General features: G+C 35.7%; 2 protein-coding genes across 4 annotated transcripts in view; one reads left to right on the forward strand and one right to left on the reverse strand.

The window, feature by feature from the left end:
• PAQR3 (progestin and adipoQ receptor family member 3) overlaps window positions 1-14771 on the forward strand; it is a 55628-nt gene extending 40857 nt beyond the window's left edge. For both annotated transcript variants that reach the window (XR_010113847.1, XR_008660763.1), the window contains exon 11: window positions 14686-14771. The gene's annotated coding sequence lies outside the window, so the exon portion shown is untranslated. The remainder of the gene's footprint in view (window positions 1-14685) is intronic.
• Window positions 1-15714, reverse strand: part of BMP2K (BMP2 inducible kinase) — a 146236-nt gene that overhangs the window by 16904 nt on the left and 113618 nt on the right. Inside the window, exon 15 of one of the 2 annotated variants that reach the window (XM_055297215.2) lies at window positions 14711-14821. The exons of the other annotated variant lie outside the window; for it this stretch is intronic. Coding sequence (XP_055153190.2) covers window positions 14711-14821 — 111 coding nt within the window. The remainder of the gene's footprint in view (window positions 1-14710; window positions 14822-15714) is intronic. 2 annotated transcript variants of the gene reach the window in all.

Below are 15714 nucleotides of genomic sequence, written 5' to 3' on the forward strand. Positions count from 1 at the left end.
ATGCCTACTAAAAAGATTCTAATGCCCCTACAGACAACTCAAACTCAACCTATGTGAATGTGAACTCTTTTCTTGACCTACCCTATATTCTCCCTTTCCAGAAAAGAACTTCATCAATTCTGCCAAACAAAAATCTGCTAATCATTTTAGATTCCTCTCTTTCCTTCAAGGTCCCCTGCTCCCTCCCATATGGTTCCTAAATCCTATATATTCTGCCCCTCTAATCTCTCTCAGGCTATATTCTGCCCCTCTAATCTCTCTCAGGCTGTCACTTCAAGCATGGAGTCCTTTGCAATAGACTTATTTTAAGAGAAGGGGTCTCACTATGTTGCCCAGGCTGGACTGCAGTGGCTATTCATAGGCATGATCCCACTACTGATCAGCACAGGAGTTTTGACCTGCTCTACTTCCAACCTGAGCCAGTTCACCCTTCCTTAGGCAACCTGGTGGTCCCCCTTGCTTCCAGGAGGTCAAAATATTGAGGTCCAACTTAGTGCAGACACAGGATCAGCATAGCGCATTGCAGTCCAGAACTACTGGGCTCAAGCATTCCTCCCGCCTAAGCCTCCTGAGTAGCTGGGACTACAAGCACATGCCACTGCACCAGCTGCAATAATCTTTTAATCACTACTTCTCAAACTTGAAGTAGTGAAGCAATAGGTTTATTTCTTATTTGTGTTAATAATTCCCAATTCACATTGTCCAGGTGATTCAATACATATAAAGTTATTTCTCACTTGCTTTCAATTTCTGTAGTCATTTTGCTGCAGACCACACTTTGAGGGGCAATGGTCTTTTTTTTTTTTTTTTTTTTTTTTTTTTTTGAGATGGAGTCTCGCTGTTGCCCAATGGAAGGACTTTAAACAGGAAAGGAATATGATTAGATATACAGTCTGGAAAGATTACAGTCTTTCCAGTGTAATCTTTCCAGACTGTATATTTAATCATATTCCTTTCCTGTTTTAAAGTCCTTCCATTTCTGCCTATTACCTCCACTGTCTCCATATCATGATAGCCCCTGCCAACCTCTCCAGTTTAATTCAATATATCATAACTATTATTGCTAACATCCTGAAGTTCTTCAAGAATCATACACTAGAATCTAAAATAAACAATACACCTCATTGTAGCTTATAAAATGGCCCAGCATTTGGACTGACAATCTGTAAATGTTATGTTCCAACAAATATTTGCTGTATGTAATGTAATGTTTCCCAATCCTAAACTCAATTTAACTTCCTATTAGATAATAAAGCCCACGGGGTGGGTCTAGGGTCTTTGGGAGCGTTGAGGAAGTTCACCAAACCTAATACTGCAATCCTCAAATACCTGCAATTCTCTGAACATACTGAATTGTCTTAGAACTTTGCTCACAACTGTTCTCTCTGCTCTGAATGCCCTCTTCATTCCTATAAGTTCACATGCATTCATTTCTCAGGGCTTACCATAAGTAACACCTTTCTCATGAAGCTTTCCTCATTTCCCAATCTCAACTCGACGAGAATAAAGCAACTCTCTCCTTTGTGCACCAACAGAATAATTTATCTATTGTAGCATTTGCATCTTAATTGCATGTAGTTTTCATGACTCTTTCAACCTAACCAATCTTGAAGTACTTGAGAGGCAGGGGCTGTAATCTTTATAATAATCCTTTTAGATTTTCAGATAAAACTCTATCGAGTAATAGAAATAGCTCCTGAATTAACTTGAGACTATGCCCATATTAATCAAGGCTGGGAAATTAGAAGGTAGAAGAAATAAGAGGCACCAATGCAAATATAAATTAAAACAAATTATCTGTACATGGTAGGCTACTTAGCGCTATAAAAAATGCTATGAAAACACAGAAGTAGCAAGAAAAACGATCAAAAGGTTTTACATACACTATGCTTAACAGGTATAAATATTAGACCTACAAGGAAAATGAAGTAAATGGTTCAAAATTCAAATAGTTGTGCTAATATAATGATGAGATTGTGTTTTTCCTATATTATTCAAAGTTTTATGATATAATTTTTCATTATAAATTTTTAATTCAATTATAGCACAGACACACTTGTACATTGCTACATAATCTTCACTTCCATCATTTTAAAAACAGCATTAAATTTTAATTACTAAATAAGCCATAATTTAGTATTTCACCTAATATTGGATATTTAGGGTGCTTTAAATTCTGATTCTACAACTAATGTTGTACTGAACATTTTTATAGCTGCACTTTTCCCCAAGATGTTATATTATTTTCTTAAGCTAAGTTCCCAGAAATAAGGCTTAAAAAAAAATCAAAAAACATTTTCTTAAGCTGCTCTCAAAAAAAAGTTTTACCAATTTATGCCATCAGCAATATCTTATGCTAATTTTACTCCATATTTTAAGCATTTTATATATATATATATAAAATCATACTAAATTGTATTTACTTGCCAGCTGCATTGTACATTTTCCCCCAAGCAATATATTTCAACAGAGGAAACTATCAAAACTCTAAGATTAAGCTTCTCAAGTAAATGAGCATTTTTTGAAAACTTCCAGTGTGAGCATAAATCAGTATATTCATTCTGTAGGCTCATCTAGCAATAAATCCATTCTGTAAACGTACATGCTCTTGGCCATTAGTCCTCCTCTAGGAATAATGTCATGTGCCAAATGTTCATGTGTAAGGATGTTCAATAAAGAATTATTTAAAATATTGCAAACTCTTCTTGATGGATTTGCAAAAGCAGCAGCAAAGAAATATTGTGATAAAAAAACAGTTTAAATATTAAAAATTTAACAACTTCTAGAAATTCCCATCAAATTAAAAAGATAAATCATTTGTAAAAATCAAGTAGACCTATTAGTCTGATAGTTGAGAGCTCACTGCACTGCATTCACCATATATAATAATCATGACAAAATCTAACATTTCCTGGAAAACTATGTGCCAGGCACTTTTTGTGCTTCACAAATATTTTTCTTATTAATCACTAAAAACCCTGAGTCACATGTTATGGAATATTACCCCCATTTTATAGATGAGGAAACTGATACACACAGCAAGTAGGTGATTTGCCTGGGTCAAACGCTATCAATAGACTTTAAACTGAACCCAGATAATTTTAACTTCAAGAATTGACTCATATAATTTTTAAATATAAGTACAATTAAATGTTATTTCTGATCCCTATTTTTTCAATACACATGCTTTGAATATTTTATCATAATATAGGCATTTGTATAAAAACTGCCAAAATTTGATGGTTTGATCATTGGCTCACCAAGCCCAATATTCCATCTCTGGCAGTGACAGTAGGATTATTAGTTGTGAGAAAAATGAATGTCATTTATAATATTGGCTGCAAAAAAGTTAGGTTATAGATTCATAAAGGTAAGGAAAGAAAATTAAAAGCACCCTATGTTTCAATTAATTAAACACTGTATTTGGACTTGGCAGGATGGCTCACGCCTGTAATCCCAGCATTGTAAGAGGCCAAGGCAGGATTGCTTGAACCCGGAAATTCAAGATCAGCCTATTCAATACAGCAAGACCTTGTCTCTACTAAAAATTAAAAAATTAGCTGGGCGAGGTAGCTTGTGCTTGCAGTCCAGGCTACTTAGGAGGCTAAGGTGGGAGAACTGCTTGAGCTCAGGAGTTCAAGGTTGCAGTGAACTGTGATCATGCCACTGCACTTCAGCCTGGGCAAAAAAGCAAGATGCTGTTTCAAAAACAACAACAAAAACTGTGTTCATATAAAAATTTGAGTACAATTGGCAATGATATTATAGTCCTTTTGCTCCATAAAATTTTCTGATGATTTTTCGTTAACAATAGATATGAGCTAAATTCCCATCTATATCCCAACTTCCATTAATAAATCTATAGATCCATCTTCTTATTTTTTCCCAAGTCTCACTTTCAACTTTTATTTCATTACCTCTTTTTTTTTTAAGTGTCAGTTCTTTTATTTCTTCTAGTATCATTTACTTCAAGGGAATCCTCAATGTCAAGTATTTTTAAAAAATTTATTCTAAACTCTCTGGGATTTCAACCTTTAATCAAAAATACTTTTTGAAATCTGTGAGAAATTAGAAAAACTATAAACTATGTGGCAAATTCAGCATATCAAAATGTGTGAAATGCAGCTAAACTGTGTTTGAAGAGAAATCTGTACCTTAAACCCTATGCTTTAAAAAGATCAGTGTAAAATTAAATACAGGTGTACGCTTTTGTATTGTGCCAGACTTCACTGTATTTCCAAGACTGACTTTTTGAAAAAACTAAAACTCTGTAGCAAGCCTATGTTGAACAAGTCTATCACTGCCATTTTTTTAAGAGCATGTGATTACTTTGTGTCTCTACGTCACATTCTGGTAATTCTTACAATATTTAAAACTTTTTCATTATTATTATATCTGTTATGGTGATCTGTGATCAGTGATCTTTGATGTTACTACTGTAATTGTTTTGGGCTCCACAAACTGAGCCCATATAAGACAGCAAACTTAACTAATAAATGTTTATATGTGTTCTGACTGGTCTACTGATCAGCCGTTCCGCATCTCTCTCCCTTTCCTTGAGTCTCCCTATTCCCTGAGACACAACAATATTGAAATTAGGCCAATTAATAAACCCACAATGGCCTCTAAGTGTTCAGGTGAAAGGAAGAGATGCATCTGTCACTTTAAATCAAGAGTTAGAAATGACTAAGCTTAGAGAGGAAAGCATGCTGAAAGCTGAGATAGGCCAAAAGCTAGGCCTCTTGCACCAGTTAGCCAAGTGAAAACAAAGGAAAAATTCTTGAAGGAAATTAAAAGTGATACTCCAGTGATCAGTGATGAACAATAAGAAAGCAAAACAACCTTACCGCTGATATGGAGAAAATTTTAATGGTCTGGACAGAAGATCAAACCAACCACTGCATGCCCTTAAGCCAAAGCCTTAATCCAGAGCAAGGCTCTAACTCTCTTCAATCCTATGAAGGCTGAGTGAAATGAGAAACCTGCAGAAGAAAAATCTGAAGCTAGCAGAGGTTGGATCATGATCTGTAAGGAAAGAAGCCATCTCCAGAACACATAAGTACAGGTAACACAGGAACTGTAATAAGTTATCCAGAAGATTTCACTAAGATCACTGATGAAGATGGCTACACTAAACAACAGATTTTCAATACAGACAAAACAGCCTTCTATTGGAAGATGCCATGTAGGACTTTTAGAGCTAAAGTCAGTCAATGTCTGGCTTCAAAGATTCAAAGGACAGAATGACTCTTGTTAGGAGCTAATGCAATTGGTGACTTTAAGTTGAAACTAATGCTTACTTGACATTCCAAAACTCCTAGAACCTTAAGAACTATGCTAAAACTACTCTGTTTGTGCTCTATAAATAAAATAACAAAGCCTGGATGACATCACATCTGTTTCCAGCATAGTTTACTGATTATTTGAAACCCACTCTTGAAATCTACTGCTCAGAAAAGAAGACTCCTTTCAAAATATTCCTGCTCATTGACAATGCACCTGTCACCCAAGAGCTCTGATGGAGAAGTACAAGAAGATTACTGTTGTTTTCATGCCTGCTAAAATAACATCCAATTTGCAGCCCATGGATCAAGGAGTAATTGTGTCTTTCAAGTCTTATTAGCTGGGCGTGGTGGCTCACACCTATAATCCCAGCTACTCTGGAGGTTGAGGTGAGAGGGCTGCTTGAGGCCAGGAGTTCAAGATGAACCTGGGCAACATAGTGAGACCCGAACTCTAAGGAAAACTTTAAAGAATTTCGCAGGTGTTGTAGTGCATGCCTATAGTCCCAGCTACATGGGAGACTGAGGCGGGAGGATTACTGGAGCCCAGGAGTTCGAGGCCACAGTGAGTTATGATCATGCCACTGCATTCCAGCCTGGAAGACAAAGCAGGACCCATTTTTAAAAGTCTTATTATTTAAGAAATACATTTCATAAGGTTATAACTGTTACAGATAGTGAATTTTCTCATGAATCTGTGCAAAGTAAACTGAAAACCTGAAAAGAATTCACCATTCTAGATTTCATTAAAATCATTCGTGATTCATGAGAACAGGTCAAAATATCAACATTAACAGGACTCTGGAAGTTGACTCCAACCCTCATGGATGATTTTGAAGGGTTTAAGATTTTAGTGAAGGAAGTAACTGCAGATGTCATGGAAAGAGCAAGAGAACTAGAAACGGAACCTGAAAATGTGACTGAATTGTTGCAGTCTCGTAATCAAACTGGAACAGATGAGGAGTTGCTTATGCTTGAGCAAAGAAGTAGTTTCTTGAGATGGAATCTGTTCCTGGTGAAGATGCTGTGAACATTGCTGAAATGACTCAAAGAATTTAGAATATTACATAAACATAATTCATAAAGCAATGGTATGGTTTGAGGGAATTAACTCCAATTTTGGAAGAAGTTCTACTGTGGATTAAAAAGTTACATCAAACAGCATTGCATGTACAGAGAAGTCTTTCACAAAAGGAAGTGTCCATTGATTTTGCAAACTGAATCATTGTCTTATTTTAAGAAATTACCATAGCCACCCCTTCTTTCAGCAACCACCACCCTAATCCGTTAGCAGCCTTCAATACTGAGGCAAGACCTGCCACCAGCAAAAAGATTACAACCAGCTGAAGGTTCAGATGATCGTTAGCATTTTTTATCAGTAAGTTATTTTTAAATTATGGTATATACATTCTTTTAGATATAATATTATTGCATACTTAACAGACTACAGTATAGTGTAAATGTAACTTTTATATGCACTGGGAAACAAAAAAATGTGTGCGCCTCTCTTTATTGCAAAATATTCACTTTTTGTAGTGGTCTGGAATGGAACCTGCAGTATCTCCAAAGTATGCCTGTATTTAAATCTTGCTTAAGAAGCTAGAGAAACAGTAGCAAATTATTCTTGAAATAAGTAGAAGAAAACATAAAAATTTTAGCATATGTCAATAAATAAAGGGCAGATAAAGTCGAAAGTTAGTTCTTTAAAGAGATTAATACCCTAGCAAGTTTGATAAAAAGGGGAAAACACAAAGTACTACTATTAGGTATAAAAAAAGGAATATCAGAATAGATCCTCCACATTTTGAAATGATGATACTGGAACATTATTAAAAACTTCATGTCAATAAAACCCAGTATCTCAGATGAAATGTACAAATTTCTTTAAAAATATAAATTTCAGGATTGACTTGGCGATGTGAGCTCTTTTTTGGTTCCATATGAACTTTAAAGTAGTTTTTTCCAATTCTGTGAAGAAAGTCATTGGTAGCTTGATGGGGATGGCATTGAATCTATAAATTACCTTGGGCAGTATGGCCATTTTCACGATATTGATTCTTCCAACCCGTGAGCATGGAATGTTCTTCCATTTGTTTGTGTCCTCTTTTATTTCATTGAGCAGTGGTTTGTAGTTCTCCTTGAAGAGGTCCTTCACATCCCTTGTAAGTTGGATTCCTAGGTATTTTATTCTCTTTGAAGCAATTGTGAATGGGAGTTCACTCATTATTTGGCTCTCTGTTTGTCTGTGATTGGTGTACAAGAATGCTTGTGATTTTTGTACATTGATTTTGTATCCTGAGACTTTGCTGAAGTTGCTAATCAGCTTAAGGAGATTTTGGGCTGAGACGATGGGGTTTTCTAGATATACAATCATGTCATCTGCAAACAGGGACAATTTGACTTCCTCTTTTCCTAAGTGAATGCCCTTTCCTTCTCCTGCCTGATTGCCCTGGCCAGAACTTCCAGCACTATGTTGAATAGGAGTGGTGAGAGAGGGCATCCCTGTCTTGTGCCAGTTTTCAAAGGGAATGCTTCCAGTTTTTGCCCATTCAGTATGATATTGGCTGTGGGTTTGTCATAGATAGCTCTTATTATTTTGAGATACGTCCCATCAATACTTAATTTATTGAGAGTTTTTAGCATGAAGGGTTGTTGAATTTTGTCAAAGGCCTTTTCTGCATCTATTGAGATAATCATGTGGTTTTTCTCTTTGGTTCTGTTTATATGCTGGATTACATTTATTGATTTGCGTATGTTGAACCAGCCTTGCATCCCAGGGATGAAGCCCACTTGATCATGGTGTATAAGCTTTTTGATGTGCTGCTGGATTCGGTTTGCCAGTATTTTATTGAGGATTTTTGCAACAATGTTCAGCCCGCATCGCCAAGTCAATCCTAAGCCAAAAGAACAAAGCTGGAGGCATCAGGCTACCTGACTTCAAACTATACTACAAGGCTACAGTAACCAAAACAGCATGGTACTGGTACCACAACAGAGACATAGATCAATGGAACAGAACAGAGCCCTCAGAAATGATGCCGCATATCTACAACTATTTGATCTTTGACAAACCTGACAAAAACAAGAAATGGGGAAAGGATTCCCTATTTAATAAATGGTGCTGGGAAAACTGGCTAGCCATATGTAGAAAGCTGAAACTGGATCCCTTCCTTACACCTTATACAAAAATTAATTCAAGATGGATTAAAGACTTACATGTTAGACCTAAAACCATTAAAATCCTACAAGAAAACCTAGGCAATACCATTCAGGACATAGGCGTGGGCAAGGACTTCATGTCTAAAACACCAAAAGCAATGGCAACAAAAGCCAAAATTGACAAATGGGATCTCATTAAACTAAAGAGCTTCTGCACAGCAAAAGAAACTACCATCAGAGTGAACAGGCAACCTACAGAATGGGAGAAAATTTTTGCAATCTACTCATCTGACAAAGGGCTAATATCCAGAATCTACAATGAACTCAAACAAATTTACAAGAAAAGAACAAACAACCCCATCAAAAAGTGGGCAAAGGACATGAACAGACACTTCTCAAAAGAAGACATTTATGCAGCCAAAAAACACATGAAGAAATGCTCATCATCACTGGCCATCAGAGAAATGCAAATCAAAACCACAGTGAGATACCATCTCACACCAGTTAGAATGGCCATCATTAAAAAATCAGGAAACAACAGGTGCTGGAGAGGATGTGGAGAAATAGGAACACTTTTACACTGTTGGTGGGACTGTAAACTAGTTCAACCATTGTGGAAGTCAGTGTGGCGATTCCTCAGGGATCTAGAACTAGAAATACCATTTGACCCAGCCATCCCATTACTGGGTATATACCCAAAGGACTATAAATCATGCTGCTATAAAGACACATGCACACGTATGTTTATTGCGGCACTATTCACAATAGCAAAGAGTTGGAACCAACCCAAATGTCCAACAACAATAGAGTGGATTAAGAAAATGTGGCACATATACACCATGGAATACTATGCAGCCATAAAAAATGATGAGTTCATGTCCTTTGTAGGGACATGGATGAAATTGAAAAACATAATTCTCAGTAAACTATCGCAAGGACAATAAACCAAACACCACATGTTCTCACTCATAGATGGGAATTGAACAATGAGAACTCATGGACACAGGAAGGGGAACATCACACTCCGGGGACTGTTGTGGGGTGGGGGGAGGGGTAGGGACAGCATTAGGAGATATACCTAATGCTAAATGATGAGTTAATGGGTGCAGGAAATCAACATGGCACATGGATACATATGTAACAAACCTGCACATTGTGCACATGTACCTTAAAACCTGAAGTATAATAATAAAAATTAAAAAAATAAAAAATAATAAAAAAATATAAATTTCAAAATTTACAATGTAAGGAAACTGAACATCTAAACGGCCCTATAACTATTAAAGATAGTAAATACGTAATTAAAAACCTTTTCACAAAGGTAACTTGAAACCCAGTTTGCTTCACAGGTGAATTCTAAATATTTAGGAAAAAAATATACATCATACACTAACTCTTACAGAAAGTAGAAGTAACATTTCCCAACTCATTTTACGAGACCAACATAACTCTGAAACAAAAGCCTGACAAAGAGATTACAAGGAAAGAAAACCAAAGTTCAATATCCTTCATGAATAAAAAATCCTTTTAAAGACTGAAAACAGCAATATTTTTTATAAAAGAAATCATGGTCAACTAGGGTGTTTCCAAGAAATTCAGTGTCGGTTTGGCATTTCCCACTAGTCTCATCCTTCCCCACTTCTCCATCACATTTTAGACTCAGTAATCTGTATCAAACTAAAGGATTTCTCAAGCCTGGGAAACACTGTATCTAATAAGCAAACTTCTTTACATCCTTCAGGTCTCAGTTTAAGGCTACCTTCTCTGGAAGAAAATAATTTACAATAATTTGCTGAAACTCTTAGAGTGAAAGATAAAAGAGAAGAAAAGGTGTGGCAAAATGTGCAAAACCAAAGTATCCTCAGACAAATTAAAATATACTGCATCCAATAATACGTTATTTGCAATCAGAAATGTCTGTAATATAAAGCCAAGGAAATTTCTAAGATGAAAATATAAAAGACGAAGAGCTAGAAAACAAGGAGAACAAAATTTAAATTAGAGGTTCAATCCAAAAGGCACAATATCCTAGTAAGAGGACTGATTTTAAAAGAAGAAAGTCCAGAAAGAGGAAGAAAGAAAATTACCAAAGCATATAAAGCAAGAAAATACAAGTTTCCAGGCTGAATAAGGCCCACTAGGTCCCCAGCACAATGAATAAAAGGTACAACATCTTGAATATTCATAACAAGTTAATACAGATGCTAAAAATGTCCATGGTGGGGTGAGAAAGGAGGAAGAGGAGGAGGAGCAGAAATAAGAAAAAGAGGAAGAAGAAGAAACCCACCACAGTTCACACATAAAGGATCAGAAAAGAGAATAATATCAGATTTCTCAACAGAAATATGAGAAGCTAAAATACTATGAAGGAGTGCCTCTTAAAACTCACAGGGAAAATTATATCTAACCTAAAATTATTTGCTCTGCCAAATTATCAATCAGGTATCAGTTTAGGGAAAATACAAACTTTTAGGCAGCAAAGTTTATTTTGTATTTATTTTTGTAGAGACAAGGTCTCACTATGTCACCCAGACTGGTCTTAAACTCTTGGCCTCAAGCAAGCAATCCTCCCACCTCAGCCTCCCAAAATGCTGGGATGACAGGCATGAGCCACCCCACCCAGCCTAGGCAGCAAAGCTTAAAACTTCCTCTCATGCATATTTTCTCAAGCAACAACTAGAGGAGTTGCTTTACTAACAAACCAAGAAAAAGGATGAGAAGAGATCCAGGAATTTCCATAAAGATTGGTGGGAAAAATACTAGAATTCTAAGTGTGTGGCAGCTCCAGAAAGCAACCAGTTCTGATTGCAGAGCTCCATGAGAGATGTAATGAAGAATGAAAATGATAGCCATCTTAAACTGGGAGAAAATTTACACTTCTAAATGAAGATTAATCAATGATAGGGTACATAAAAAACTAAGCAAACAAAAAACATAGTGATTATAAACACAGTAATTAACTCCAGGAAAAACAAAGACAGGAAATGTGATCATGGGATAATAAACCTCAGTGGTGACAAATATTTACATATTAAAAAAATGTAGACACTGAACACTGATTCAACCAAAAACTGTGTCAAAAACATGCTGGATGTAAGGACAGGACGTTTGTGTGTGTGTGTGTGTGTGTGTGTGTGTGTATGCATGATTGTGTATGTGTGAGGCAGACAAACTGTAAAATATCTAAATCAAAAAAAAATCTCATTTTCCATAATAGAAAGTCCATAGCTATTGTTTTAAAAAGTGCAGAGGTAAGAAATAGCAAAATTAGCATGATATATTAAAATGCCAGAAGTGAAAAATTACCTCTAAGGAGTTTAAGTAGGAAAAGGGGACTGGGAGGAACAGGAAGGGAAGTGATTTTTTTTTTTTTTTTTTTTCATTTCAAATCTTGTTAAATCTGACTTTTTAAACTATATACATACTTTAATAAAGTTTCAATTTACAAATTACTTTGCCAGATTACGAAAAACTGCAGGAAAAAAGTATATACTAATCTATTACAGTATCAAAGTTGAGATTAAAAGTTTTCACAGAAACTTTTTCTTTTAAAATAAAAAGAGCACAATTCCTAATAAAACCAGTGTAAGGAACACTAGATTCAGGACAGTGGTTCTTAAATGAACATTAGCATTAGACTTAAAACTTAACTAAGTTCTTACAAGCATTCTGCCGCATAAATTCATTTTATTCTCAAGTAGCATTCTCTATATGGTTTACTAAAAATTAAATTCTGTTTAGTAATTATCAACTCTCAAATTCAAATAAGATGGCTTATCACATACACTTATCATTCTGTATTGTATATATACACATACACCTGGGAGTAGTTTTTTGCCATTCTTGGGTCCTAGTCCTAGAAATCTCCAGATGCTTTTTCAGTCTCACAATGCTAGTAGAGTGTATTTTCACTGGATAGAACTCCTTTTTCCAACTTCTTCCTAAAGCTTACAGGGAGGTTAATTTTTGTTTCAGTAGGTTCAATTATTTTGCTATTAAAGAAAAATGAATGTCCCCAAATACTTTTTTACCTAAAAATTATACATGACAAAGTATTTCAAAGCTTTATAATAAGTAGCAATATATTTAGATGTTTTAACTTAATTATATATTTTAGATCTGACATATATCAAATTAACAGTGCTAATATTGCACAGTGATCACTTTTTCTTCTTTCTCAGGAGATGCATTTCTCCTATGACCATACTCTCCTTTATTCCAGTCTATATACTTAATTTTTCATAACCAAACCAGTCCAATATTTATGTTCACACTGTTTAAAAAGATTTCTTTAAAGGTAGCATTTATATTAATGGGCTTTTTTTTCTTTTCTTTTTTTGAGACAGAGTCTCACTCTATCGCCCAGGTCAGAGTGCAGTGGCGTGATCTCGGCTCACTGCAAACTCCACCTCCCGGGTTCACGCCATTCTCCTGCCTCAGCCTCCCGAGTAGCTGGGACTACAGGCACCCGCCACCACGCCTGGCTAATTTTTTGTATTTTTAGTAGAGATGGGGTTTCACCATGTTAGCCAGGATGGTCTTGATCTCCTGACCTCGTGATCCACCTGCCTCAGCCTCCCAAAGTGCTGGGATTACAGGAGTGAGCCACCGTGCCTGGCCCATTAATGGGCATTTTTTTAAGGCCACTGTCCTAAATCTAAGGAATATGAATTTTTATAGATAGTCATGATTTTTTCCGTACATTCAATGAACAGTATTAGGTACCTACTGGGCTGTACACTGGGCAGGATTCAAAGACAGACAGTTCATATTTCCCACCCTCAATAAGCTTAAAATCTAATATAAATACCTGTAGTAAACAGTTAAACAAAATAGCAGCAATCAAGCTCAAACCTGTGAACATGTTGCGAAGTACAAAATCTTTAGGCCAACCTCAAAATAAGGGTGTCCAGAGAAAAGACCAATCACTGAAGCTTACTTCAGTTCTCCTAACTCTACTATTCATTTCCCCAGGGTTCTTTCAGATGCTATTAAACGGCAGAGAAGTAGTTGTACAGGTCCATGCAAACCTGAAAAGGATAATGCAATTCCTAACAGAGGATGTAAAAGAGCTAGTACTGAAACTGCTTTCTGCCACACAGAGATCAGTATCTCAAGGCACTGAATACTATGTTCTTGAGAACTTACAATGACTATTTTGAGTTATTATAATTTTAGAAAGTCATAATTCCATTACCCAGGGTATTGGGGGTATAAGGGAACACATTTATGCAGAATAAGTAAACAGACACAGTAAGCTACGTTCCCCAGTTAATCATGTCATTTATGAAAAAGAAAACTTGAAAGCAGCAAACAGAAAATAGCAAGAATAGGAACTGTTTTTAATAAATGTCAAAGAGAAAAATATGGAGTATGAAAGCAATGAAAAAGCTATCCTGTATATTCCAGATAACCAAACAAGTCTGAATGTTGAAAAGTTGTTCAATGTACTCGGCAGAAATCCTAAACACTCAATTCTTCTTTTGGCTTTACATTTGTAAGTTTTTCTTTTGTTGTTAATCCTGTAGTTTTCAAGTGGTGTTACACATGTAACTTGCCTGAGTGAGAAACAAAAGGAACAGAACTGAAGAACATGGCTGACAGTTACCATGAATATATTGAACTTTTACCTTCTAATAAAGCATAATTTCTTCTAACATATTTCCCTTTGCCAAGATTAGAACTTTTTTCCACTATAACCATACATACATGAGAATTCATTTATGCCAATGCACGATCCTATTCCATCCTAGTATCTTCCAAGTGTTAATTGGGTAATTTGAAATTATTACTGAAAATTTTTAACAGTGAAAAACATCAATATTTAAATTCTGGATTGAAATCAGAAAAGGGATATAAGAAGAAAAGAGTAGCTAAAACAAAGTGATTGTGACAAATACAAAATTATTAATACTTTTAAAATGCATCTACAAGACAGCATGTACAAACTAGGAAAATATCAAATTTTTAAGCAAAAGCTAAGTATAAAAATATCTTTAAATATTTTTTCAATAGTATCCAATAATAAAGATGAAAAGAAGCAGTTATGTTTCTATTGTATAAATCAGCATTTTTCTATGTTGGCAAAGATACAACTAAATAATAACTCAATGCAAAGAACATCATTAAGAAGAGTAGGATGGCTAAAGGTTAAAATATTTTTTACTTTCTGTAGCTAACATCAGAGTCTTACTTCCACTTTATAAGATTTTGCTGTTGTTCTTGTGTGTTTTATTTGTGACAGTGATGATGTTACATATGTAACTTGCCTGAATGAGAAATGAAAGGAACAGAACCAAAAGGATCTTCTGGAGGATGGTTATGTGGAGCAGAAAGTGAGTCTACATTCTTATCTGAGGATGCTCTCTCCTCGAGCCTATCTGCAAAAATAAGATGAAACGAAATAAAAAATGAAATGAAATAAAAATGATCTTTAAATTAAAAAGTGATATACAATATAAATAAAAGTGAAAATTAAAGCACCAGCCTTTTTGAAAAATATTAGGTTCAGAATCTATCATTGTAAGTATCAGGGAGTAGTCCTGAATTTAATACTTATTTGTTGCTGCAAAAGCAAGTTTAACAATATAATCCATGATAGGTTTCACTAAATACAATTAACCTAATAATAAACTTAGTCTGATTCATTTAAATACTACTTGTCCTCAACTTTTTTTTTTTTTTTTTTTTTTTTTGAGACGGAGTCTCACTCTGTCGCCCAGGCTGGAGTGCGGTGGCGCGATCTCGGCTCACTGCAAGCTCCGCCTCCTGGGTTCACGCCATTCTCCTGCCTCAGCCTCTCCTAGTAGCTGGGACTACAGGCGCCCGCCACCACGCCCAGCTAATTTTTTGTATTTTCAGTAGAGACGGGGTTTCACCTTGGTCTTGATCTCCTGACCTCGTGATCCGCCCGCCTCGGCCTCCCAAAGTGCTGGGATTACAAGCGTGAGCCACCGCGCCCGGCTGTCCTCAACTTTTGGGCCTGAACTGAAACCCAGCTAAATAAACAGAGACATATTTGACAGACAGTCTCCAAAAATAAATTTAGAAAAAATCTTGCAAATGGTCATTCATCCATAAAGTAGGTAAATCTTACTTCTCAATACAAATAAAAAGTAATTCACTATATTTTACTTTTTTGTTCATTTTTTATACTACTTTGTATTATCAAACCATTCTCTCTCTCACACACACACAAACACACATCCCCCCACATACACTCACAAAAACTTACATAAAATTGATTGATTCATCCAACAAGTAAATTTGAGTA

The sequence above is a fragment of the Symphalangus syndactylus genome, chromosome 10, assembly GCF_028878055.3.
Source record: "Symphalangus syndactylus isolate Jambi chromosome 10, NHGRI_mSymSyn1-v2.1_pri, whole genome shotgun sequence".
NCBI lineage: Eukaryota > Metazoa > Chordata > Mammalia > Primates > Hylobatidae > Symphalangus > Symphalangus syndactylus.